At 42.9% G+C, this 26,763-nt stretch overlaps 2 protein-coding genes and 1 long non-coding RNA gene across 37 annotated transcripts in view; 1 reads left to right on the top strand and 2 right to left on the bottom strand.

The window, feature by feature from the left end:
* The window catches only part of PBRM1 (polybromo 1), a 119,866-nt gene extending 101,786 nt beyond the window's left edge, over positions 1-18,080 (top strand). For 21 of the 34 annotated variants that reach the window (XM_041763818.1, XM_041763803.1, XM_041763819.1 and 18 more), the window contains 7 exons: positions 1,164-1,374; positions 2,028-2,229; positions 5,734-5,898; positions 9,295-9,450; positions 12,523-12,593; positions 12,708-12,924; positions 15,235-18,080. In XM_041763818.1, the coding sequence (XP_041619752.1) occupies positions 1,164-1,374; positions 2,028-2,229; positions 5,734-5,898; positions 9,295-9,450; positions 12,523-12,593; positions 12,708-12,924; positions 15,235-15,407 (1,195 nt within the window). In that variant the 3' untranslated portion in view covers positions 15,408-18,080. The remainder of the gene's footprint in view (positions 1-1,163; positions 1,375-2,027; positions 2,230-5,733; positions 5,899-9,294; positions 9,451-12,522; positions 12,594-12,707; positions 12,925-15,234) is intronic. The other 13 variants (XM_041763835.1, XM_041763834.1, XM_041763830.1 and 10 more) reach the window with 3 other exon arrangements.
* LOC121495823 lies at positions 9,458-15,324 on the bottom strand. Of its 2 annotated transcripts, XR_005989055.1 has the most exons (4): positions 15,189-15,324; positions 12,361-12,615; positions 10,308-11,277; positions 9,458-9,964 (listed from the first exon to the last, which is right to left on the bottom strand). It is a non-coding gene; the product is annotated as an uncharacterized LOC121495823 (long non-coding RNA). The 2 variants fall into 2 exon arrangements; XR_005989056.1 differs by lacking the exon at positions 15,189-15,324 and having other exon boundaries at positions 11,086-11,277; positions 12,361-12,657.
* Positions 18,081-21,085: 3,005 nt separating the features above from the next.
* Positions 21,086-24,936, bottom strand: SMIM4 (small integral membrane protein 4). The gene is made up of 2 exons (XM_041763840.1): positions 24,600-24,936; positions 21,086-21,190 (listed from the first exon to the last, which is right to left on the bottom strand). Exons 1-2 carry the CDS (start codon positions 24,748-24,750, stop codon positions 21,099-21,101), a joined length of 243 nt encoding a protein of 80 aa, XP_041619774.1. The 5' UTR covers positions 24,751-24,936; the 3' UTR covers positions 21,086-21,098.
* Positions 24,937-26,763: the final 1,827 nt, after the last annotated feature.

The following is a 26,763-nucleotide window of genomic DNA, read 5'->3' as shown; positions in this document are numbered from 1 at the left end:
AGAGCAGTATATGTTTCAAATAGAAAATAATAATAATTCAGCTAGAAATTAAAGGAAAATCCTCATAATCTGCTGATATGTGGTAACTGCCCTTGTTGTAGACTCCGGTAATTATAAAATGGAAGCAGAAATCCTTGGTTCTCATTTTTAGCCTATTAAAATGTTGCCTAGTTCCATAGTATGAAAATTCTTTTCGCTATACTATATAGGCAACTAGATCCAAACTTTGGATCTAGTACGTTTGTGGATATTCAGCACAATCCTTTAAAAACTAGCATCCATAGTATGTGTGACTTTATAAATAGACATTGAAGGTCTTTCCTTTGCTGACTTAAGGAGTGTACGTTGCAGATTGCAGGAAGTCTTTCCTTTTTTTTTTTTTCTTTAAGATTTTTATTTATTCATGAGATACACAGAGCAAGAGAGGCAGAGACATAGGCAGAGGGAGAAGCAGGCCCCATGCAGGGAGCCTGACATGGGACTTGATCCCGGGACTCCAGGATCACACCCTGAGCCAAAGGCAGACGCTTAACTGCTGAGCCACCCAGGTGCCCCAGTCTTTTCCTTTTTTTAAGATTTTATTTACCTATTCGAGAGAGAAAGAGAGAATGGGGGGGAAGTAAGAGCAGAGAGAAAGCAACAAGCAGACTCTTCGCTAAGCACAGAGCCCAATGCAGGGCTCGATCCCATGAAATCATGATCTGAGCCAAATCCAAGAATCAAGACACTTAACCAATGAGCCACCCAGGTGCCCCAGGAAGTCTTTTCTAAATATTGAGGCAGAGGGCAGCCCTGATGGCCCAGCGGTTTAGCACCGCCTGCAGCCCAGGGCTTGATCCTGGAGACTCAGGATCAAGTCTCACATCGGGCTCCCTGTGTGGAGCCTGCTTCTCCCTCTGCCTGTGTCTCTGCCTCCCTCTCTCTCTCTCTGTCTCTATGAATGAATAAATAAAATCTTTTAAATAAATAAGTAAATAAATAAATAAGCCTGCTTCTCTCTCTGCCTGTGTCTCTGCCTCTCTCTCTCTCTCTCTCTCTCTCTGTTTCTATGAATGAATAAATAAAATCTTTAAAAATATATATGGGGGGGGGGCGCAGAGCATTGCTTTTCTAATCAATCCTGGAGTGGTGTTTGGTGATTTTATTTATTTTTTTTTTCATAGAAAACCAATTGTTCCTCAGAAAGAGCCCTCACCTTTGTTGGAGAAGAAGATCCAGTTGCTAGAAGCAAAATTTGCTGAGTTAGAAGGTGGAGATGATGATATTGAAGAGATGGGAGAAGAGGATAGTGAGGTCATTGAGCCTCCTTCTCTACCTCAACTTCAGACCCCCCTTGCCAGTGAGCTGGATCTCATGCCCTACACACCCCCACAGGTGACAGTGACAAGTTCCTGTTACTTGTTTTATTCTCAATTTTGGTTCATAGCACACTCAAGCCAAGAGAAGGAGACATCCAGCTCACACATGTGAGCTTCAGCCTGGAATTCTGCAGGAAGGAACAGATTTTTTTCTTTGTTTGTTTGTTTGTTTCTTTCTTTCTTTCTTTCTTGATGCCACTGAGAATTTTAAATTTCATGTTTTTTTAAATGTGCACAGATAGCTATTTTTAATGGCATGTTTAGTTAGAAAGCTCTCCCTGCCCTATATTAAAGGAAAAGCAGTGAAGAGTGACAACACCCTGTTATTCTAGCTTTTACTGCCCATATCTTTCCAGTCGCTCCTTTAGACCTTCATCTGGGTGTAGGTGATCCCTGTTGGCATTTTTTTTCTCATTCAGAATTTTCTGAAGACAGAATTGTGAGGTCACCATTATGGATTATAGTCATGGAATCCAGTGAAACTTTCATTTATTTATTATATGGTAAGCGGCAAGGATGAGCTGTTCTGACCAAGGAAATGGCCAGCTATAAATTAAATGTGTCTGCAAAACAGTAACTATTGAATCACGTGTTCCTGGCTTCCAGAAACCTTGAGCAGTTAACCAGATACGATGTTCTGATGCACTATAAGAGCTCTCTGTCTTACAGTCTACCCCGAAGTCTGCCAAAGGCAGTGCAAAGAAGGAAGGCTCCAAACGGAAAATCAACATGAGTGGCTACATCCTGTTCAGCAGTGAGATGAGAGCTGTGATTAAGGCCCAGCATCCAGACTACTCTTTCGGGGAGCTCAGCCGACTGGTGGGGACAGAATGGAGAAACCTTGAGACAGCCAAGAAAGCAGAATATGAAGGTAAATAGAGACTAGGTGCAGCTATCTCAGCTTTCTAAGCAAGGGGGTCTTTTCAGGTATGCACGTGCGTAAACAGGTTTTACTTTCCTGTTCTGACCACTTGCACATAAACTTTGTGTTGGGGACTGTCTCGAATGGCTCCCATCCAGCAATTTAAATGCCAGCCTTGTCGTGACTGAGCAAGCACTGCCCCTGACTTGGCCTTTGATCCTGGTGGGTTTTTGTTTTTTCCCAAAAAATTCCTCAACTATTTTGCTGTTAAAAATTGCATGGTTTTCTTCCTTCATTGAGTTCTGTAAGCAAGCACACATGTGTTGAGGTGGGGAATGATTGTACAAGGATGTTAAATTAGAATTATGGTTAAAATTCATCTGAAAGGAAGCTTTCAAATGCAGGATCTGTTAGGGCTCTTGATAAGCCACATGTTTGAGCTCCAGGCTGAGGCTTGGCTGAAAGCGCTTGGTTTCCTAGGCCAGTCCTGGCCTATGCTATGTTTGCATTCATAGCTACTTTCAAGGCACTTAAGGTCTCTGATAAAGTTCAACCACCTTCATTTTCCTTTTTTTCTATAATTAATTCATTTTGGTCCATGAGCTATCATTTAAGGATTTGGTGGTTCTCAGCCTTTAGGGACAAGTACTTGAAAGAGATTTGGGCAAGGGGTTATTTAGTTGTTTTTTTTAATGTCAGGCATGCCTTTAATAAAGAAATGAGTAATGAACATTAAATGAGTAATGAACATTAGCCTAGGTAGGACTCTTGCCTTTGGAGCTATATTTTTCCATTTGGAATTATGTTTAATGGTTCATTTTGCCAGTTTAGAGCTCTCTCTCAGTGGTTCACCACTATGGTCAACCATTACTCTTCTTGGCCGGGTCTAAACCCATTATTTTCTAGTAAACATAAAGAAATAAATTGTTAAGGCTGCCTCCTTCGTTAAAGTTTGTAGTGTTTCCAAAGAAATTAAAAAAAAAAAAGATTTTGCTCCTTTCATTTATAGCAATGGATTGATAATTATAAAATTATCTGACAGGTTTCCCCAAAGATTTTCTGCAGAATCCTAATCCTACAAGATGTTCAGCCAGAAAAACCTTTGTGGCAAAACCAGTTTGAAAACTACTCCAAAAAAAAAAAAAAGAAAGAAAGAAAGAAAGAAAAGAAAACTACTCCAAACTCTTTCGCTCTTGAAAACTTACAGTGCATATTCCCATATTAAAGTCTTTAAGACCTACAGGAAACACCTGTTTTTTTTCACCTGGCATTTTCTGAACCTTGACCTTCATATAATACCTTTTAATATTGTAAGGAACAAATAATTTGCAGAATAGTCTTTAAGAAACCCTAATCAGTTCCATAAGAACCTCAAACTTGGGGGAAGGGAAAAACCTTGAACTTTGGAGAACTTTGATATTTCTGACCTTAGTAGTTAAGGTTAAGACCAAATATATCACTCCATTGGAAGAGGAGTTAAGACCAAATATATCACTCCATTGGAAGAGGATTGGAAATGAAGCTCACATGGGTGTAAAGCCCAGTCTAGGGTAAATGAAGCCCATACTGTGTGGCTGGTTATTTAAAGCATGAACAAGAGAGACAAATGTGTCTGGATGTAGTGTAAAAGTAAAAACACTGGAACAGGGCTGAAGAGAAGAGAAATGAGGACTTTTAGGAAAATCTCCCAAATTCAAAAGGGAGTCTGAAATTTAGGGAAAACTGAGTGAGAATGAGTTGTGTATGACTCAGCAGTGTCTGCCTGATACATAAAATCTGAACTTTTGTTGTTTTGACAAACCCAATTTGGGTTTGAATTCAAAACCCAAAGTTTGGAGTTTGGCTGGCTTCATTTAACAATTCTCTTTTCCAGTACAGCCTGTTGGGCTCTTCCCAGAAGGAGCTAACAGGTAGCCAGTCCAATATTTGATGCCCAGGCCTGAATTTTTCTTTTTTCAACTTCATTTTTTTTGCTCTCCCATTTTACTGTCATTTGTGTAATGAAAATGCTAGAATTTAACGTGGGGGTCTAGGTCATTTTTTTTTTTTTTTTTTTTTTTACTGCTAGCACAAGGAAATGGGTTGTTCAATGGCCTTTGTCCCTCACACTCATTGTACAGAGGATCTGTAAATTGGGACAGTGTTAGTGATGACTAGCCTATGCAGGCAACTCTGTCGCAGCCTAGAAGCTTTGACTTGCTTGACTTGCACATCCTTATACACTAACGGAGGACTGGAGCTGTTGCTTCTTGATTCTCTTTAAAGCCATGTGATTCGAACTATTTTCCACTCCTTAGATCAGCCAGCAGTAGTCTTTTGAATTCCATGTCGGAGGGTTAATGTGTGGCAGTGGAATGTGCTGTCATGAGTCAGGGCCACGTTTCTGGTTCTCTCTGTATCCTTGGACAAGTCACTACCTGTCTCCTAGCCTCAGTTTGCCCATGTGAGGAGTGAGGAGGCTTTCCTATTTATGAATGGTGAAGTAAAATAAGCCCTGTATTGTGGGAGTTTGGGGGATACACATTTCTAGAGTTTTCTAGGAAGAGTCCAGCCTGCTAGCTCCCCAAAAGCCTGAGAATGTGATCTCTGGGGACTACTGGCTATGGAGGTGCAGGACAGAGCAGCTCAAAGGAGTGAGAGGTGTAGCAGGGTGTGTTCCACAGCCCAGAACTGGCACAAGCAAATGCTCCTTTTGCATTTTGGATGAAATAAGAGTGAATTCTTGGAACTTTTGCTGATTTAGGATGATTTATGGTTCGTATGGAACTGCTCAGCGTCAGGAAACCTGGTTCTGTCAGTACCTTGTCCATTGCTTCATATGTGTATACATATTCCCTGCTTTGGATGACTGTAGCCTGGAGTATCATATATTTTTTCCCCTTGGGGTTTATTAAACATGACCTCTTGGCTTCATTAGAATGTAGAAAGTCGTGTTTATTCTCCCTAAAACCTTGTGGAGGAGACAGTAAGCTACTTTTCCCTTACAGAGTTAATTTTCTTCAGCTGCTAAACCCCATGACACTAATGACAAGAGTCCTCAAATCATAGTAAAATTGGGTGCAAGGAATCAGGAAAGTAGTGTAAGTAACGATTGTGCCAAAAATTATAATGGGCCATGGAATTGCTTCATGTTGAAATTATAAATAATTTGTAATGCTATTAATACTAGAATAATGGTAGCGCTTCTCATCTTCAGGGTGCCTTGTGAGATTAACCACGTTGGTTACGCTGGTGACGTGTTTAAATAAAACCTGTGCTTTCTGAATGTGTGTTGCAGTCTTAACATTCTTGAAATCTTTGCAGACCAGTTCTCAAGATGGGATAGGAAAGCTGGACTCTAGGTTACCAAGTGAAATCGGCCCGACTCCTCCTGTGTTGAGACTAGTCATCTACTGTTCCTTCCGTTGAGACAGAACTGTTGCCTGTGTTTTTACTAGTCCTGTTGAATGCAATGGATGGTATTTTGAATTCCTGGGTTAAAAACAGAATTGAAAATCTGAAATGCCTTTACAGAGCGGGCAGCTAAAGTTGCTGAGCAGCAGGAGAGAGAGCGAGCAGCACAGCAACAGCAGCCGAGTGCTTCTCCCCGAGCAGGCACCCCTGTGGGGGCTCTCATGGGGGTGGTGCCACCACCAACACCAATGGGGATGCTCAATCAGCAGTTGACACCTGTTGCAGGTAAAAACAGGAGCTAAGACCATTTTTTTCCACTTTTAAGAAATTCCTTCATTTTTTTTTTTCTCCAATGAGGAGTAGGCCACAGTCTCTAGGCTTTTCTCATGGCAGAGTCAAAGTTTAAAGTCGTCCATGTCGTCCTTATATCGCCTCTCCCATATGGGCAATGCCTCCCCTCTGCCCCAGAAATGGGCCCTGGGCCCAACCCTGGGAATTGGTAGGGAGCAGCTCTAGCCTGGCTGTGGGCATGGTCTGGCGATATTCTCCACCCCAGACTGCTCTTGCTGTAGAGCGCTATAGCAGAAAATATAAACAGACCCTGAATTCTGTTCTGGAGGGACTCCCAAGAGAAAACACAAAACTAGCGTTCAGGTGATGCCGATTCTCCCGTCTCATTCCAGTATTCAGTTTGCCTTGTTCTGCTGCAGCCATCCTTAAGAGACTGACCATTTAAAAGGATTTTTGACAATGAATTGTAAATCCTTTCTTGGTCACTAATGTGCATGACTGCTAAGTGGAATACAAAGTCCTTATTCAATTCATTGTGCCCACTCTGTAATGCTTTTCTATTTAATTACATTAAACTGCATTTTCTGTTAGTATCCCAGTCACATATTAAAAAAAAAAAAAGAAAGAAAGAAAGAAAAGAAAATGATGAATGTGGTTTGCTTGTGTGTGTTGTCTCTGGTTCTGGTGGCCATAGCAAATTTGGCTATTCTTGAATTGAATATCCTTGTCTGACCTGTCTCCAGTGAGAATCCTGCAGACCACTTCTCAGGTCCCTCCTTCATGATCTCCCCAAGTTTGGTGAGGTCCATACAAACCACCTGAGTGTTTTCTTAAGCAAGTGGTCTGACCACTTTTTGCAGGGAGTCCAAGACAGTGTTGTTCAAGGCAGGCTCATTGGGATGCTGTTTTTGTTTTTGCTTTTTTTTGTATTTGCTTTTTAAGGAAGAGTAGCATAGGATAACTTTTCCATTGTCGCTCCTACCTTTTGTGATGGCAAGTTCTCAAATGCACTGTCGCTGAACTCAGCAGTTGCACTCGCCAGAGCACATCTGAATCATGGCTTTTCAGTACTTTCAGTGTAACTGACGTTGATCTAACAAATCTCATAATCGCCTGCTCTATTCCATGGCCCATTTTGGTTAACGGGGTTCCAGAGGGTTTTAGAAATCAGGCCTTGAACGTGGGGACTTTGAAAGTTAGAATTCCCTCGTTGACATCCTGTTTTGTTCTGATATGTGATATTGTAGCACTGTGCCCTTGACTAAAAAAGCCTGGGGACACATTAACAAAATGAATTCAAACAGCTGAAGGCATTAAAACACAGCAGCTGCAGCATTTTAGCTTCCTGTTGGGGAATAACATCATAGCACTCTGATGGGTGAGGGGGGTGGGATCCCTTCTAGAAAGACCCTGCTCCATTATTAAGCATGTGCTGCCCAGATTCCGGGCCACGGGAGTGAAGGGCAAGCAAGTATTCTCTATAGATACCAGTCTTTGGTCCACAGCGGGAACTTTGCAGCTGAGAGGGTAAATTTTCACGGGTTTACCGATTACTTAGGGCCTAAGTCTTAGCCTTGTTGCTGTCTGAGACCAGCTTTGCTTACAAGCATTAAAGCTCATTTGAACACATGTGACTGGGATAATAAGTGCCAAAGTACAGTTTAATGAAGACAAGTGTCATGTCTTTCAGTTCTTAATAATTTCTTCAACCACAGCCTGTGACGGCTGCGTTCAGATGGGCTTTTGTAATTGAAAGCAAAGCCTCCTAACATTCTTCAGCTCCCACCTACTTATCCCTAAAAGCTGTATCTGGTGGTGTGGTTAAAAGGCAGTTTGATAGCTTCGGATCTCCTATGTTTAAGATGATGGTGTCTGCTCAGATGTAGTTTTTACTCTCTGAACTCTCATTTTTTAAAAATGAAACTCATCATCCTGTTTCATGTATAGAGGTATTGTTGTTTAAAATTTGTTTTATTGGTTTGCATAATTGTAAGTTTTTCAGTCAGCTTAGGTATGACTAATGAAGCAGGCTGAATCAATCTCAGAATTTTCCGTAATTTTATAGCTTCAAAAGACTAAATAATCTTTTAAAAACAAATACCTTTCAAATAATCCTTGAGGGAAAGTCAAAGAGTAAAATCCTTAGAATCTGGAGTTTTCCACTGTTTCCCAAGGTCCCTCTACAAAGAGTATTTTATACAAATGAGTTTTGGCACGAGTCCCTCAAGCCTCCCTTTGTGCAAGAAGCTGTGACCAAAGGTGATTGCATTTTGGGGGGAGCCTTATGTTCTGTTTATTGCGATCATTTCAAATCCCAGAAGTTGTTTTTCTTGCTTAAAAAAAATGTCGTGTGGCTTTAAAGATCTTTTGATAGGTGAGTTTTTGACATTTTGAAATTATTTTCTTCCTTTCACTCCTTTTGCCAAAAATACTTGTTTCTTGAAACTCTTCCCTAGCCAGCAGAATATATTTTGTGTTGTGAAGATGCACTGTGAAAATAAAGGAATAAAAGCCTCTGTTCACAGAAATTCTGTACTTCATTTAAAATGTTCCCTGTTAACCGAAGGTTTATGTGAGGGCATTTGTGAACTTGGAGACAGAAATGACAATTGCATTTTCTCATGCCAGCAGAGCCTGATTCTCCAGCCATTCCTTCTGAGGTCTGTGTGCCCAAGTATCAAGTGACCTGGGCTTGGTTTGGTTTGGGAGGGTGTACGTTTTATCTTTATTTTACATGTTTTGAAATCTAAAGATGAAACATCATCCATTATGATGGCTCTTCTCTATTCCCCTGCTCAAACCCAGTCATGATCCATTTTTTCCAGTAGTGGTGGGGCGAGAAGGGAGGAGGAAGCCTTGAGAAACTCTTGCCACCCTGCCCCCTGGCCTGCCCCCAGCTGGAGAACCATGCTTTGTGATCAGGGCTGTGCGCCTCATTTCCCTCCATTCCAGTTTCCCCTCATGTGTACCCATGATAGGCATATGAGTGTGGGCAGAGTGGAGTGATGGGGTTTCTCCTGTTCAATTAGAACTGCAGTCGCAGAACTGGTCACTCTGTTTGAACAGCTTGCAATAATCATGACCTTGGGAAGGCTGTTACTGGAACTCCTCTTTAGTATTATTTAACTAAAAACATGCAGCATATTTATCCCAGGGAAAATAACTACAAATAATATACTAAGTACTAATTCATCCACAGATGTTGGATTTCATATTTTGTAACTTTATTTTGTTCATTATTGCAACAAAATAATTGCACTAATTGCCAGTTATATCATGCAGTACTAAGGGCGCTTTATTCATTGGTAGTGCATGTGGGGGGATTTGTCTATTACTTAGCTCATGTTGCATGTTAATGATGCATGTCTGAAATTTGTTGTGTCCTTCAAGGCATGATGGGTGGCTATCCGCCAGGCCTTCCACCTTTGCAGGGCCCAGTTGATGGCCTTGTTAGCATGGGCAGCATGCAGCCACTTCACCCTGGGGGGCCTCCACCCCACCATCTTCCGCCAGGTGTGCCCGGCCTCCCGGGCATCCCACCACCGGGTAAGAACTTCCTCCTCATTCACTCATTAATCTCATCTTCATATCCTCTTTTTTCTTCCCTCAGCCAGTTGTTCCAGGAGGTACCTGCTGCCCACTGTGGCCAGGCCTTTCCTCACTGAGAATCCCAGGGCTGTCAGGAACAGGGCCTGTCCCTCGGGTACTTAACTGCCTAGCCACAGCGCAAGACACATAACCAAACACCAGCCTAAGCAGGCCACAGGGCAGAAGGCACACTCTCACACCACTCAGACAATTTGACATGGACTAGGAAGCCAAATACAGCCCAGGGGTCATGCCCTCTATCAGTGAAAGAAGTTTACCAAGTTGCTAGTTCTGAGTCACATATAAAAAGCATTTTTAGTCCTGAGTATACTTCTTCCTCTGGTTCAATTCTTATTGAAGAATTAATTGTCTTCTGATAGAATCCCTGCTTCATCTCCTGCTTCTCAGACAGCCCTTCTAAAGGGATTATGGAGTCACTGATGATGACAAAGAAATCCTTCAGTCAGTCATTCTAGGAACAAATAGGAGGAAGGGAATAAATTTGCAATGAACACATTTTCTGTATTTGAGTCCTCTTAGAAGCATGACATAACATTTTAAAGAGCAGCATAGGCCCACCCTACTGACTTAAGAACACTGATTTATCTGTCAACAGAAATTCAGAATTTATTTCCTGTGGAAACACGTAAATGGAGTTCAGGAAGAGCTACAGATTTACTTTTTAATTAGTAAGTTGAAATACTATTGTGAAAAAAAAAAAATCACAGGGTACCATGTTAATTGACATCATATGCAAAAGATCTGGGCTTTAGCTATAATCTAGTTGGAGGGAATGTGACCAGAAGATAACTTACAATAATATTTGGTCCATTATCCAGAATACCAGCTAATGGCCTGGCCCAGATGACAAAATGTAGAAATGTTAGGTTTGCTTATTATACCAGTATTGGGTTATATGGAGTTCCAGACATGCTTCAGAGGTATACTCAGCAATGTGCAGGGTGAATGAACCAGGTGGCTTGGCATAGCGCTTCCAGCTACACTCCTGTGAGTGCTTAGAGAATGGCTATAACTCCATGTAAAAATGTTTGATCCAGATGTACCTGGAGGAAGAAATGTTTCTGGGAGTGGGTGCTTCATTATAGAAACAGTGGCCTGTGTGTGAGTTGCTCTTACAACAAAAGTCAGTCATAAAATGGGTATGCCCGTGTGGCAAGTAGAATTGGCCTTAATTCCATGCCCTCTCACCTTGACATAGAGTATCTGACTGATTCAGACCAGGTTGGAGTTGACTTCTAGGTGCATGTGGTACTCACTGAGAGCCACATTTAAGGCCAGTACTAAGTAGCAGATACCTTTTGGTGGGTTTTGGGCTCAGCTATGTCCCTTTCCTCTTCTCCAGGTTCTAAATTGCATTTGAAGGAGACACACAGCTGATTTTAGTTGAGACAGGGAAAAACCCCTTAGTGTGCATACATGCACATGTTTGCTTAGGCTTTGAGGAGAAGACTCAGAGAACTCTGGTGACTCAGCCTGCATTCTCACTGACTGCCCCCTTGCATGGTATTTGTAAACAGGAAGAGGGGAAGCAGGTGTGCACGTGCGTACATACATACATACATACATACACACCTGCTCAGGCTTTGAGGAGAGGAGGACTTGGGGATCTCCTCTGGTGACTCAGCCCACATTGTCACTGGCTACCCTCTTGGATGACATTTGTAGACAGGAAACAAAATTGCTGAGTTGTTTGTGCCCTGCAGATTTGAGAAAGGCAGCTCAGGGAGGCCCCCTGTGTTGTGGGATCTGAGATGGGTGAGTGTCCTGGAGAGGGAGGGTGCACAGGGGTTAATAATATGTTGCTGGAACAGCGGCTTACCCACTGCAACCTCTTAAACCAGTCACAAATAATCATGAGGATCCTGCTATGGTGATCCAAGTAAACTTCTGGGTACTTAGAATATAAAAATCCCTGCTTTGTAAACAGAAAGCTTCTACTTTCTCTCTAACAAATATCTAATAATTCCCAGAAGTAGCCTTGAGCAATTCTGCATCTTAGAATAGTGAATGGGGTTCTGCCTGGGCCAAAATAGCAACATTTTGAATCCAGAGAAACTAGTATTTGAAATGAGCTCCTTTTGATCCTTCTTTGCAGCCAGCAGAACTTGTTTAAACAGCAGCTCACCAGGGTTTTGGCTGAAGTTTGTTAGTTTTTAATGAACGAGGACCCTTGCTTATTTCAGCATTTGTTCAGTGAGTGGACGGTCCTGAGATTGAAATAGCCCCAGACACAAAATTTAGGACTTCTCACCATTATCACCTAGTACTTGTGGGATAGAAATTGTGAAAAATCAGCAAGGGAAGTTTACAAAATTATTAGCAGACACAGATTACAAATATAGTAGGTCCATGCAATCTCTTTCCCTTTGTCATTTTTGCATTTGAAGTGATAGCAGTGAAGCTGATTTGCTTCCACATGACCCTTTTCACCAGATGGAAGTGTCCTGTCTGCCAGCATTAGTGACTCCAGTTAGAAGCAGAGGTGCTGGGTACCTGTGAGAGGGCAGCAGGGATGTGCCTATAGCCTCCAAGAACTCATTGAACTGTGCCCTTGCACAGCCTCTTCCTTTGTGTCCCTGCTGTCCTCGCACACTGCCTGCTGCAGAGCCGACCACAGTACCGTTATTGCCAGAATGAAACCTGGGCTTCAGCTGCAGGAAAATGTATTGTCAGAAGAAAAATACCTTGAAAATAATAGTTGTGTTCTGACTACAGCTGACCTAGGGGAATGCTAGAATTTACACCAGGTTCAAAGCATTTCTGAGCCATGAATAACTAATGCCTATCTGACAGGTTATGCTACCATTATACTTAAAATACCTAAAAAACAACAGAATGTGAATTTACCCATTGGCTTCATCCTGTTTTGGGTGCGTAGGGTTTCTATCCACAAAACTCAAGGGCAGAGATCCATAGGTTTGCATTATAAGTGGCATTTCTTAGCAGTAGTTTTTCAGTAGTCCTCTCAACCCAGAGCCTCTAACTGTACCGTTGCATTCTGAATTATAGGTGTGATGAACCAAGGAGTGGCCCCTATGGTAGGGACTCCAGCACCAGGTGGAAGTCCATATGGACAGCAGGTGAGCCTGTCAGTTGGATTTTCTAGGATACAACAGAATTTAAGTTATCCTCTTTCTCAGAGCATGTGCCAAGAGTATTTTTTTCCCCTCACCATGTGCTCTGTACTCTTTCAGGTAGGAGTTTTGGGGCCTCCAGGGCAGCAGGCACCACCTCCGTATCCTGGCCCACATCCAGCCGGCCCCCCTGTCATTCAGCAGCCAACAACGCCCATGTTTGTAGCTCCCCCACCGAAGACACAACGGCTTCTCCATTCAGAAGCCTACCTGAAATACATTGAAGGACTCAGTGCTGAGTCGAACAGCATTAGCAAGTGGGACCAAACCCTGGCAGGTAAGGAGAGTCCTTCTCAACAAACCTTTGTGAAATCTCACTGCTGTTGGCATATTAGCATATTACATTGTGGGATGCATAGCCGCTTTTATTATAGAAGGAAAATAAATTCTGTATTTAATAGAAGGATTTGGAGCTTTCTTGTATATTGACATCACACACTGAAAATGGTGTGGTTTTTGCTGAATTTCTAAGCTTGGTTTTGTGATAAACATCACTGCTATCTTTTTAAGTATATTCTGTATTTTTTCACATTTTTTTAGGCATTTGGGCATTAGTATAGATTCATTTGGGTAAATCAAAAATTCCTTCAGTTCAGGGACACCTGGGTGGCTCAGTTAAATGTCTGCCTTAGGCCCAGCTCATGATCTTAGGGTCCTGGAATCAAGCCAGGTTGGGATCCCTGCTTAGCAGACTCCCTCTCCCTCTGCCGCTCCACCCCACTTGTGCACGTGCATGTGCGTTCTCTTTATCTCTATCTCTCTCTCAGATCTTTTTTAAAAAGGCCTCCAGTTCAACTTTTAGATTTTTTTTTTTTTTTGAGAGAGAGACAGAGATAGTGACAAGTGGAGAGGAGGGGAAGAAGCAGGCTCCCCACTGAGCAGGGAGCCTGACATGGGGCCCGATCCAATGACCCCAGGATCATGACCTGAGTTGAAGACAGACCGTTAACCAACTGAGCCACCCAGGTGCTTGATAGTTTAACTTTTAAAAAAGAAAAAAATACTGGAAAACTTATTTCACTTAACCTATTGAGTTACTTATTTAGCTCCCTGGACTTAATGTATTTTTAGTACATACTAAAATAACTTGCCTAGGGCACTGGGTGGCTCAGTCAATTAAGTGTCTGACTCTTGATTGCAGCTAAGGTCATGATCTCAGAGTCCTGAGATCGAACCCTGCATCAGGCTTCACACTGAGCACGGAACCTACTTAAGATTCTCCCTCTCCTCTTCGCTCCCCATAAAATAAAAATAAAATAACTTGCTGGTTTTTAGAAAGGTACAAGTTCCTATTCATTCTTCATTTCTTCTTCTTCTTCTTTTTTTTTTTTTTAAGTTAGTTAGTTAATGCCTGAGTGCAGAGCTTGATGCGGGGCTTGATCTCACAACCCTGAGATCATAACCTGAGCTAAATAAAATCAAGAGTTGGTTATTTAACTAACTGAGCCATCCAGGTGCTTCTCATTCTTCATTTCTAAACCAAATTTGATAGTTTGATTTCTTTCAGAATAGTAGGTAGTTTTCCCTCCTCACATTTATCTTTTTAGGAATTTTTGTTAACACTGAAGAAATTATTACATTTATTTAAAGATTTATTTATTTATTTTAGAGATATAATGTGCAACGGGGAGGGGCAGAGGAAGAATGAGAGAAAGTCTGAAGCAGGCTCCACACTGAGTGAGAAATGGAGCTCGATCCCACAATCCTGAGATCACAACCTGAGTTGAAACCAAGAGTCAGACACCTAACTGACTGTGCCACCCAGGCATCCCTGAAGAAAAATTATTCATTATCAGGGCTACCTACAGAGCACAGTATTGGTGATCTGATCTTTTAAGTGTTTGTGCAGCTCTTGTATTCCCATTCATAGAATTATGTTCTGTGCAGCTCTTTTGTGAAGTCATTATTATCAATTAGAAAATTTTGAAAATACAAAGCATAAAACAAGACATTCTTAGCTAGGTAGCCTCATACCTAAGTACATTTTTTTTTTAAAAAAAACCAAGATGCGGGGATCCCTGGGTGGCGCAGCGGTTTGGCGCCTGCCTTTGGCCCAGGGCGCGATCCTGGAGACCCGGGATCAAATCCCACGTCGGGCTCCCCGTGCATGGAGCCTGCTTCTCCCTCTGCCTGTGTCTCTGCCTCTCTCTCTCTCTCTGTGACTATCATAAATAAATAAAAATTAAAAAAAAAAAAAAAAAAAAAAAACAAGATGCCGGGCAGCCCTGGTAGCTCAGCGGTTTAGCACCCAGGGTGTGATCCTAGAGACCCGGGATCAAGTCCCACATTGGGCTCCCTGCGTGGTGCCTGCTTCTCCCTCTGCCTTTGTCTCTGCCTCTCTCTCTCTCTCTCTCTCTCTCTCTGTGTCTCTCATGAATAAATAAAATCTTAAAAAAAAAAAAAAAAACAAGGTGCCTAATAAAATGATAGAAGACATTTGCTTGGAAATACTCTGCAGAGTTAAAATTCATAATATTTAATAAATAATAAGTGTTACATGCTTTAATAAATAGACCTTAGGACTGAGGGGAAAACTATTACCTTAAAATTCCTACTTCTCTTTCTTTGCGTGCATTTGAATTTTCAGCTCGAAGACGCGATGTCCATTTGTCAAAAGAACAGGAGAGCCGCCTCCCCTCTCACTGGCTGAAAAGTAAAGGGGCCCATACCACCATGGCAGATGCTCTCTGGCGCCTTCGGGATTTGATGCTCCGTGACACCCTCAACATTCGCCAAGCATACAATCTAGAAAATCTTTAATCACATCAATTACGTTTCTTTTATAGAAGCATAAAGAGTTTTGTGGAACAGTAGCCATTTTAGTTACTGGGGGTGGGTGGGGAGGAACAAAGGATGATAATTTTTATTGCATTTTACTGTACATCACAAGGCCATTTTTATATAAGGACACTTTTAATAAGCTATTTCAATTTGTTTTTGTTATATTAAGTTGACTTTATCAAATACACAGAGATTTTTTTGCATATGTTTCCTTTGTTTAAAACCAGTTTCATAATTGGTTGTATATGTAGACTTGGAGTTTTATCTTTTTACTTGTTGCCATGGAACTGAAACCATCAAAGGTTTTGTCTTGGCTTGGGGTTTTTGGTTTTGGTTTTTGGTTTTGTTTTTTATAAAAGAACAAACAAAATGAAAAAAAATATATACACACGCACGAGAGTTTACAGATTAGTTTAAGTTGACGATGAAATGTGAAGTTGGTCCTAGTTTACATCTTACAGAAGGGAGTGCACTGGTGTCTGCTTCATGTGCCTGAGAATCTGAAGCCACTTCGGCAAAAGCTGTTTCTTACAGGTGACGTGAAAGGTGGTTATTTTAGGTTATAGATGTTTGACAGACATGGCACATTTGCTCTAGTAACTCAGAGACTTGCTCCAGAAATCTGAAGTCAGTGCTGTGCATCCTTCTGCAGCTGGTGCATCTCGCGGACACCTGGAGGGGAGAGCACTGTTTCTTGTGCTGTTGTTAGTTATCTGTGGTGTCAGCTATTTTTGCAGAACATGTGCACAACCCTGAATTATATTTAGTCTTGGCAGGTAAGTTTAAGGGTACTTTTGATCTATTTATATTGAATTCACAATTTATGCCTATACTTGTTAGATGATTTAAAATTTTAAATCTCTTACATTGAGAAATACTGAAGTTCACCTTGAAGAAAGCATTGAGGTGTGCATGGAAGTGATTTATTTTTTAAACCTAACACCTAACCTGGCATAGGGAAGGGAGTGCATAACCAGATATAAGCTGTGTCAGAAGCATATTGTAAAAGGGTAGATTGTCTCCATATGCAAATGTGTTTTTGTATCTTTATTTCCTCACCAGATGTGGCATTTTTTTTTCTTCTAAGTTTCAGCGTTGTAATTCTCAACCAGAAATTTAAGGCTTTCTAAAATGAATTTTGAATTTAACTTGTGCTTTTGAATTTCAGGAGAAAGGAATTATAATTTAAGAAAATACTCACTTTAAAAGACCAGTATGGATCCCAGATACTTGGGGTTGACCCTATCTCTCTTATTTGATCCCATAAGCATCTGGAGGCAGTGTATGATACATAGACAGGTAGAAAGGCATCACACCTGGATTCCACTCGAGGTTTTTGAAACCTGTTTTTTTCTAACAAGATGGTTGCCATTTTGGTGGAGCTTCCCTTGCTGTTTGTAAATTGAGTGACTCTCACAGGATACTTTTTTCCTTTAATCTGGTATGAATCAATACCTGGATATTTGATTGCCATTCTTAATCATGGGGACAAAAGCTTGTAGAATTGAAGAAAGTCTCTTGTATCTAAATACTTTAAATACAGGAGGCCCTTGTAACTTAATTGCCTATAGTCAACCACTGGATCTCAGTTTGCATCAAGTATTTTAAATAATTTTGAATTTTAAAAAATGTATTACAGTAGTATGTCAGTACCTTATTGTTAAACTGAATCAGATAAAGAAATCTTCAGTTCCTAGTTATTTGGGCCATTGAATCATCATGGACTGTATAATACAATCAGATTGTTTTTATTTCTAGACATTCTTGAATTACACCAAAGAATCTGAAATCTAATTTTGGTTAAGTTATTTATTTATTTCATGCACCCATTTTATTTCCCTTTTTAAGGTCTGGATGAGACTTCTTTGGGAAGCCTTTAAAAACTCTTCACTGTGGGCTAGGTGGAGCATTAGAAGCCAGGGCACTCCTCCTCCGGGCTCCTTCCCATTGTCTAGAGGTGCTGTAGAAACCATAGATCCAGCCAGGGGCTTCCCTCAGGCAGTGCAGAGCAGGGCCAGAGGGCCAGTAGGCAGGCCCTAATTAAGTTTAAAAAAAAAAAAAATCTATGTATTTATTATAAAATCATGTCTTTCTGTATATTAACTTGGGGAATATCAGTTAATATTTAGGATATAAGATTTGAGGTCAGCCATCTTCCAAAAAAGATAAGCCAAAAAAAAAAATTTTTTTTTAAAGTCCTGACTTAAGAAAGTACAAGTGAACTATATACATCTCTCTTTTTTTTTTTTTCCATGTATTTTAGGAACTAGTGATATGGCTTAGAAAGTATAATGGCCTAAATGTTTTCAAAATAGAAGTTCATGTGGCAAACAATTTTGTTTATTTGGGGAAAACCTCTAGGTTTAAAATAGTATGTCAGCCAACTGATTTGAAAGGCCTTGAACTGCTTGTTTTTGAACCCACCCTTGTCCTCCCATGAGGAAGAACTGAAAGGGGATGCTTCTTTGTGTGAAATCTCAAACTGGTGTTGTTGACTTCTGAGCTTGAACATTTTCAGACCTAAAACTTGGTTTATTCTAATTTCTGTATCAAAGGAGGTTTAAGTGGTAACTAGTCTTATAACATGTATGTATCATATGTTTGTTCATTTAAAGCTTTTTAATCCAAATAAAAATGGAGTTTGCAAAGTGATTTGGATTAACCAGGTTTGGTTGTTCTGTTAAAATTTATGTCAGATGTTAGTTTCAAGCAGGTTTCAATGCTTGCATGCCTTGATTCCATGCTGACAGGAATACAGCTGCCAGTTTAAGGGAACAAATCTCCTCAGATGGAGGCAAAAGTCAGTGATCAGACCCTGGTTCAGGTCTCAGGCTGCATTAACACAGGCTGAATGTAGTCACACTACAGTTTGACATGCCCCACGCCAAGCCTCTTGGGCAGGCAGGCAGGGAATTCCTAACATATCATCATGGGCAGAAATACAGGTTAAAGTTAAAATTGTAGAGTTACCGATGGTTAAGGTAAGGAAAGCATGCCTTGTATCATTAAACAGTGCAAGCCATTTCAAACAGCTTTCTGTGGCCAGAAGCGACCAGTAGCCTGGGTATGTCTTTAACATGCTTCTAAGCTCTTAAAACATGACCACACGTTTGATAGAAGTGTTGGTAAAATCAACCAACTGTTTTCCTCTAATATCACTTTGCAAATCCCTGTGGCTCTGTTCCCCTACGTGTTTAGGGCTGTACTGCCATCTGTGCTCATGAGCATATTTTGAATAATCATTGATGAATAGTTAAACATTCTCACTAAACATTGTGAGCAAATACTGCTTAGTGTTACTGTTCCTTTTTAGTTTGGAAGTGTGCTACATCAGCTGAGTGAAACTTCAAAACTGAACAAATTAAGACTACACCCAGAATAGATGTCACATTTATGTATAACCTACAAGATCTCAATGCCACAAGAAATTCCAAATTTAATGCACATGTGTAAAGACTAAGAACTGAGACTACTGCTTTTCTAGGAGAGGAATTGCTTTGGAAAATGCCATGATCCGAATGTTTTGGTTTTTTTTAAAGAAAGGTAACTTAGTGTGAAAAATTCAGACTTACAAAAAGAGAGGAAGAGAGATTAATGTGTTAAGTTAGCGTATCTGAGATTTAGGCAAGACCCCCAGAATTAGGACCATTAGATCAAGATAGCCCTCTTTTATGGAGTATTTACTACATACCTAAGTTAACTTTCCCCATTGGTTCAGATGAAAAAGTGAAGCTCCAAAGCCCACATTCTTTACCACATTCTCAACACCACAGTGGAAATAGATTTCAAGCAATAAATGCTAATTCAATTTTTGTCATTCTAGAAGTACACTTTTTAAAATACGGGTTATTAAAGGTTTTGCCTTGTAGTTCACACTAGGGGGCACTAAGGTTTTATAATCAGCATGTAAGAGCATTGCTCTTTACATTAAGTTACCTTCATAGTTCCTGTGTCTAAGTCGAGTCATATTCTGTAGTAGGAGGGCTAAAATTTGTTTGGTGGCAAAGTTAAAAAGCTTTCACCTCCATTAAAAAGATCAATTCTTGCTCTCTAGCATCCAAACTAATATGATGAAAGTATCTTCAGTTTAATGCAGTAATTACTTTGCCAAACTCCTTGCCTTGAAGTGAGTCGTCACCTTCAAAGTTTTGTTGTCCTTCAGTAAATCAGCCCTCTAATATGTATTTTTAAAAGAAGGAAAAGTCTAAGAAAGGTTAACATGAATTTGTAGCTAGTGATCTCTCTGGGGTACAGGCAGGGAGGTGGCCAGGGAAGGAACCCACAGAAGACACAGAAGTTAGCTGATGTTTTATTAGCATTTACAACTTTACCATGTTCTCTATATCAATACTAAACTTCTAAAACTGGGGTGAGGGAAACATGGAATAAGGCCATATAACTTCCTACAATTCCTTATGCTGCAGTCTAACCACTAAAACGCCTATGAGTTTAGGTTCACCAGGAACTCTCTAGGCCACACAAGTGCACAGAACTTCCTTCCTCTCCCTGGTGCTGTGATCATCACTGATGTCCACACTCAAGCCATCTCTGAGCTGGGGTGGGTAGTGCTTTAAGGAGATCTGAGTAGTCAGTGGCTCGCTATTTATACTGAATGGTTCTAACATAAACAGACTTAACTTAAATTAGAAAAAAAAAAAAAAACTAGAAAAACTTGGGAAGATATGTTTGTGGCAGAGTCATTAACTTGAGAATACCCTGTGGCCTTAAGCATCTGCCTCTATATATTCATGAGCAATTGTTAGAAACCATTTTGAAACTTAGCCTTCTTTAAAATATAGATATGTCCCTTCTTTGAATAGATGTTGGATGTAGTTACCAAGCATGGATTAAAAGAAAAATGGATAAAGCCTTTGCTTTTTTTCTATCAGCTGACCCAAATTTATTCCAGGTTAGATTATAAAATCTGTCCCCAGTAGACTGAACCTCTGACTGCTATAGCTGAAGTCTGGTGGTTTTATGTTTGCTTTACAGTGTGAAGGTTCACTTTCTTAGGGAAGAAGCAATGTCTTTATCCTTAGCAGCTGGATGAAAGCACATCTTCATCACAGACGGGTGTGAAGCCTGTCCCCTCTGGGGTCTTCATGGATGTCCAGCCCTTGTATGTTAGTGGGGAACAAGCAAAGGAAACAGCTGTTTCTGTTCACAAGAGCATTTGACCTGAGTAATGTGTGGTCAGGATTTCCTACCACCCTAGGAAAATGTTGACAGATTGGTAGCTGGCAGAAATGTAATCTGCATAATTATCCTGGCTTAAATAATCTTGTAATAGAGACCTGACTTTTATGTCCATGATTAAATTTGAATTCTGCAAAAAAGTAAATAAGGTTATCAATTTGTTGTGTAAAACAAAAAACTTCACAAACAATTCAGACTACTAAAATGCATCCTGATTGATCCTGAATTGTTTAAGAAATATTTCATGGAATAGATTCAATGGGCAAGTGTGTTTCAGGAGGAAATCATTTTTCTCTAAGTGCTGTCCATCAGTGACGGGAACTACTGAAGCAGACAGGGAAACTATAAAAATTCTTTGTGAAGGCAGTTCTGAGTAAGAACAAGAAATCTGAAAAGGACATTTTCTTTTTTTTTTTTTTTTTTTTTGAAAAGGACATTTTCAAAGGAGTTGAAACCAGTAGTGAAATTTCATATTCACTTTATTGACGGCTGAAGTTCAGTCTCTGATGCATTTTCCAGCCTTCTCTGATACTGTCGTTCTGAGGCTTTTCTACGGTAGACATCATCTGTGTCAAATAAAAATTTTACTTAGATTTTTAAGAAACAGGAATTAAGGTACTCAGATCTAAGTTAACCAAGTCTAGGTCTGTCAGCTGTTTCTGAATTTCATTGTTTAATTCAACACTAAAATAAACTTCATTTAAAACAAATTTGAGTTAAGTGAGGACTATGTTAATGCAGTTCTACACTTTAGTAGCATAGTAAGAGTCTGTGTCTTCAAAGATAGGATCATGTCCTAGCACACTTCTTAGCAATGTTTTAAGACTTCCCTCACTTCCTTCCCCCTGCCCCCTCAAAATGTCTGTTTTTCTCTGAAATCATCCTGAATTGAAATGCCTCAAAGGCACTTTTTGCTCTGCAGCTCTCTGCTGTTCCCTCTCCCACACTCAGTAACTCAGAGGTGAGGTCAGTCCCCTTGTTGTCAGCCGCAGCTTTTCCACACTGCTAATTCTCCACCCTCTTCCTTCAGGGCTAATGCCATTTGCCACAGTCTTCTCTGCATGGGCACCTGCTCTCTACTCCCCTTCAGTCCCTGAAAACTCAGATATCTAGCCCAGGCTCCTTGACCAGTCCTGTGCCACCTTCCCAGGTGACACCACCTGCCATGGGGAGGAAGTGCTAGCGCCCTTCACCTCCTTGACTTCTCCAGTCAACTTCTGTCATCTACTTGCAGTGTCCTCTGAAGTAATAAATTCATCCTGCTGTGACCATAACTTCTGCTACCTTTCTAACCATTCTGTCTTTGGATCTCCTTTAACTTCTTCCCCAAGCACTTGGCCCCTGAATCCCCCCTCAGCCCCGTCTTGTTCTCTCTCCCCACTCAAACCAGCTGCAATTGCCTCTTACCAATATCAACTTCTTGACACACCTTCAAAACCCCAACTACAGATTAATCCACCTGCCCTCCTTCTCCATCCCTCTGCTTGCTGTGCACTGTGGGGCCACTTAATGCATTTAACTGGGCCCAAGGTGATGATGCCTGACAATCCTGTTTCCTCAGACATGACCCTGACCCTTCTTCACCCACCCTCAGATGGCCATGAACTCTTTCTTCACACAAATCAGTCATCAGTTAAGAACTCTCCCAGCTAACTTCCAAGGGCGACTCCTATGGCCTTGCTCAGATCCTAACCTCTCCTACCTTCTCAAGAGCCAGGTATCTGCAGCCTCTCCCCACTTCCCTTTCCTGACCAGCATCTTTGTATCTTCAGGACTCCCCTAGTGCAGAGCCAAGAGCTGACCTCCCATTTGCATACTCAGCCTGCCTGTACTTCTCCTGTCTTCTGTGATAAGTCCTCCTGGTTTCTCTCAACTCTCTGGCCACTCCCAGTCACCCTTAAAATCTTGGGATTGGACTCTGATTTTCATCACAATCTGCTTTCAAATGACCCACAAACCCAGATTTGTGGCCCAGATCTGCCTCCTGAGCTTGAGATCTGTGTATCTCCACCTTACTATGTCCAAAAGGGAGTTTGGACTGTCCTGCCAGTGTCGGCCTTCCATCCCCCCAGCTGCACCAACTGTCCTACCAGAAGCCTACGCTCATCTCCTGAGTCCACTCAATCACCAGGCCCTATAAGTACCACCTCCCAGGTGTCCACTCAATCACCAGGCCCTATAAGTACCACCTCCCAGGTGTCTCTCAACTCCACTCACTTCTTGGCATCCCATCTGTCCCTACCAACCAGGCTACAATCTCAGACCTGAATAACCACACAGCCTAAGTATTCTTGCCTCCTCTCCACAAGCCATTCTCCTATATTAATTCACCACAGTTTAAAACCCTTTGATCCTTTGGGTACATCCTTGGTTTTCCAGTCCTCTGTGGCCCTCCCCAGGCACATTTCCAACCACTTCTTCATCCCTTACTATGCTTTCAGCCCCTCACAGTAAACATTCATACTGTGGCCCCATGCCTGCTTTCATCACGAGCATGAGACACTTCCAACTTCATTAATGTTCCCCTCATCTGACTGACCTCAGTGGATCTTCAGGTCCCACCTGACATGGTAACTTCTGGAAGCCTTCCCTGCACCATCTGATCCAACTGAGATTACCCCCACTAGAGTCTACCATTGCTCCACACACACACACTTCCCCTCACAGCACAGATCACAGTTAACAGTAACTGTCTTTTTTTTTTTTTTTTTAAGATTTTATTTATTTATTCATGAGAGAGAGACAGAGAGAGAGGGAGAGGCAGGCTCCATGTAGGGAGCTGGATGCATGACTCTATCCCGGGACTCCAGGATCACGCCCTCAGCCAAAGGCAGGCGCTCAACCACTGAGCCAACCAGGGGTCCCTAAGATTTTATTTTTAAGTAATCTCTACATGCAACATGGGGGTGAAACCTACAGCCCTGTGATCAAGAGTTGCATGCTCCAGTACAGTGACTGAGCCTGCCAGGTGCCCAGCCAGCTTATTTTAAAAACATTGTTACAGGGATCCCTGGGCGGCGCAGCAGTTTAGCGCCTGCCTTTGGCCCAGGGCACGATCCTGGAGACCCGGGATCGAATCCCACTCGGGCTCCCGGTGCATGGAGCCTGCTTCTCCCTCTGCCTGTGCCTCTGCCTCTCTCTCTATCTCTGTGTGACTATCATAAATAAATAAAAATTTAAAAAAAACATTGTTACATTAGTGCTTTCCCAAGATATTCAGTCCTTTTGTTCACCCATCAGGACTTAATGAGCAACCATCAGAGTATATAATGAACAAGGCAGAGACCTATCATAAGGACAGTTACTGTTGGGGATCTCATGAATAAATAAAAATCTTTAATAAATAAAATCTTTAAAACAAAAATTTTTTAAGAATGGTTGGCAATTCACAAGTGGTATTTGTTTTTAGATAGGGTAAAGCATAAAGGACCTAGGGGGTGGGAAAGTCTTTCCAGAGGGGAACTAGCCTGTCCAGGGCTAGTGCTCTGCAAAGCAGTGCCAGGCATTCTTCCCACGGTGCTGGGCCCCCGTGCCATCGATTCTGCCCGGCAAAGACAGGGGTAATTAGGCCGGGCAGACCGGCTCCCTCCAGGGTTTGGACTGAAGACTCCAGAGAGGGCTGGCCAATTACCAGGAGTTGTCATGAGTCTTCAGGATCCCACTCCTTTTTAGGTGCTGTGAGCAAGTCTGTTCCTTAGGACCAATGTCACCGGCCCGCAAGGACGAAGGGCAGGCTCGAGAGCGTCCTGCGTGGAGCACGTACCCCCCCCCAAAGTGCAGGAAGGTCTCAGCGTGGACGCCAGCATGCCTTTCTCGCCCCGCTTGCGAGAGACACGGGCCGCGGACGGAACCGTCCTTCCCCTTCTGACCACAGTAAAGGCGGTCTGCAACCTTAGAACGTCCCCCAGGGAAACGGGTCCCTAGCCGCCTCCTGCCTTCCTGAAATGAGACAGACGCTGCTGCACCCCCACTTACAGAAGGTTTCCTGGCCCACGCGCAGTTTAATCATGATCCACTCCATCGTTCCTCCCAGGACAAAAAAGAAGGGCAGGAACCTGTAGACGCCGAGCCGCTGCTTGCCGGGCACCCGCTGCAGGACCCGCCTCACCTGGGCCCTGGAAAACATGCCAGACCCGGGGCGTGGAGAGGGAGGGGCACAGCGGGACCGGGAGCGGGAGCGGAGGGGGCTGCCGGCTACAGCCGAGTCCCGCGACCTGGCTGCGGCGCTGACCCGACCCCGGGCGCCGGCCTGGCCGGTGCGCAGCAGAGGCAGCCCAGCGCGGGGACCCCGACCCCGAGCCCGGGCGGCTCCACCAATCAGAGTGCCGCGGGGCGCACGGACCTGCCAATCTGAAGGCGGCGGAGGCGCGTGCTCCGTAAGGCGGGGCGCGGCCGGAGAGCTGGCGCAGGCGCCTGGGCTCTGGAGGCGGGGCGGCCCGAGGGGGCGGGGCCTCCCACGTGGCGTCGGCCCGGCCCCACCCCGGCTCCCCCGTGCAAGCTCGCGCTCAGAGTTGGCGGCGGTACCCCCTACTCTGCTACCGCCATCTTTCTTAAAGGCCTGATGGAAGTGGTGACCGTCTCTGATGGGCGAAACGTGACCCGCACTTTACTCTGAAATGCAGTTATGCAAATGCTTTGCATTTATTTCGGGGCCATGACGGGTGACTAGAATTCTAAAAATAACAGAATTTGATAGGCATTGCTGAAAGCTGAACTTTATCATCGTCACAACAAAAGTCCAAGCAGTCACCCTGTGACAAACAACCCTGATATTAATAAAAGCTATCCTGTATGGGGCACTTGCCGTTGTGCAGGGACTTGCAGGTCCTTTTTAATGCATCACCTCCTAATTCACAATAATCACAGAAGAGCAGAGTGGCTCAAGAGCCCAGGCTTTGTCAAACCACTCTCTTGCTCCAACGGGGGCCTTTTTTTGACGCTGTGAGGACTTAAAGGTAATACAAATAAAGCACTTAACACAATACGTGGAGCACAGTAACTGATCAATTATCATTAGCTAAGATAGGATGATGATGGTGGTGATAACCATTTATCGGGTGCCAGCTCTTTACACGTATTCTAGAAGCTAGGGACATTCCCCTCTACATCACTCCCTTTTATGGGTGGGAAACTGAAAAGTTGAAAGATTGAGCCAGGTGGAAGCAGAGCTCAGACTCCAGAGCCTTCACTCTCTCTGAGTCCCTGTGCTTGTTATAAAGGGTTGTCACCTCATTACCTAAGGCTAAAAAAAAAAAAAAAAAAAAAAAAAAAAAGGCAACCAGGGCCTATCTTTGAGAAAGGAGACAGCTATTACACAATCTAAGAACATCAAATGAAAACGTAAAGTCAACAAAAAAGTTTGGTGATGTAAACACAAAATATACAAGAATAGGCTGGAGAAGAGAGAGCAAGCAAGCCTGGCCCCTGGCAAAGGTCACAGTCTGGCCAGGCCAGAGCTGCTTCATGGATCACCTGCCTTCTGGGGCTCACCCAACCCAGCTTCATGCACAGTGCACACACCCTGGCTTGGAGTTCACCCCAGTTTCTCTTGGTGGCTCTAGGAGCCTGTCACTGAGGGGCACCCATCTCCCACTGTGAGTAGACCTACTTGTGGACAGGTCCCCAAAGCCTTCCTAGCTCAGTTGGGTCTCCCATGAGCCTACCCTTCTCCCTGCATCCTGCCCTAGCACCTGACCCAGGATCTGACCCGCTGCATAGGTTCTCAGCCGAGGTGCAGTGGATGTTCAAATACACACACTTAAACCGGGAGGAGCACCCCCAAAAGTGTCCAGCTAGCCAGCTCCCTACCGGCTGGGCCCACCAGTGCTAAAGTCAGCCACCCCCTAATCCCGGCCTAGTACGCATGTAGACTCAGCAAAGAGATGAGGAGAAGAAACACAGGTAGAGAGTGTTTGCAAGCAGGACTGCAACATTTCGATGGAAAGTCTGGACACATTGCTAGAAGGGGCCAGGGCATCTCAAGGCGGGGCTGCTGTGCTGTGCGGGAAAGCTGAGGGTGGGCTCGGTGCGGCCATTTCCTGAGGTCAGGACCAGGCAGCTGCAGGTAACCCCGGGCCCAACGCCCTGCAGGGCGCCGCCCGGTCCTCCGGCTCCCTCGCTCCCTACGGCCCAGGGAGGG

This window comes from Vulpes lagopus, chromosome 7, assembly GCF_018345385.1.
Source record: "Vulpes lagopus strain Blue_001 chromosome 7, ASM1834538v1, whole genome shotgun sequence".
Classification (NCBI taxonomy): Eukaryota; Metazoa; Chordata; class Mammalia; order Carnivora; family Canidae; genus Vulpes; species Vulpes lagopus.
Note: the sequence above shows the minus strand (reverse complement) of the source record. Positions and strands in the feature narration are given on the sequence as shown.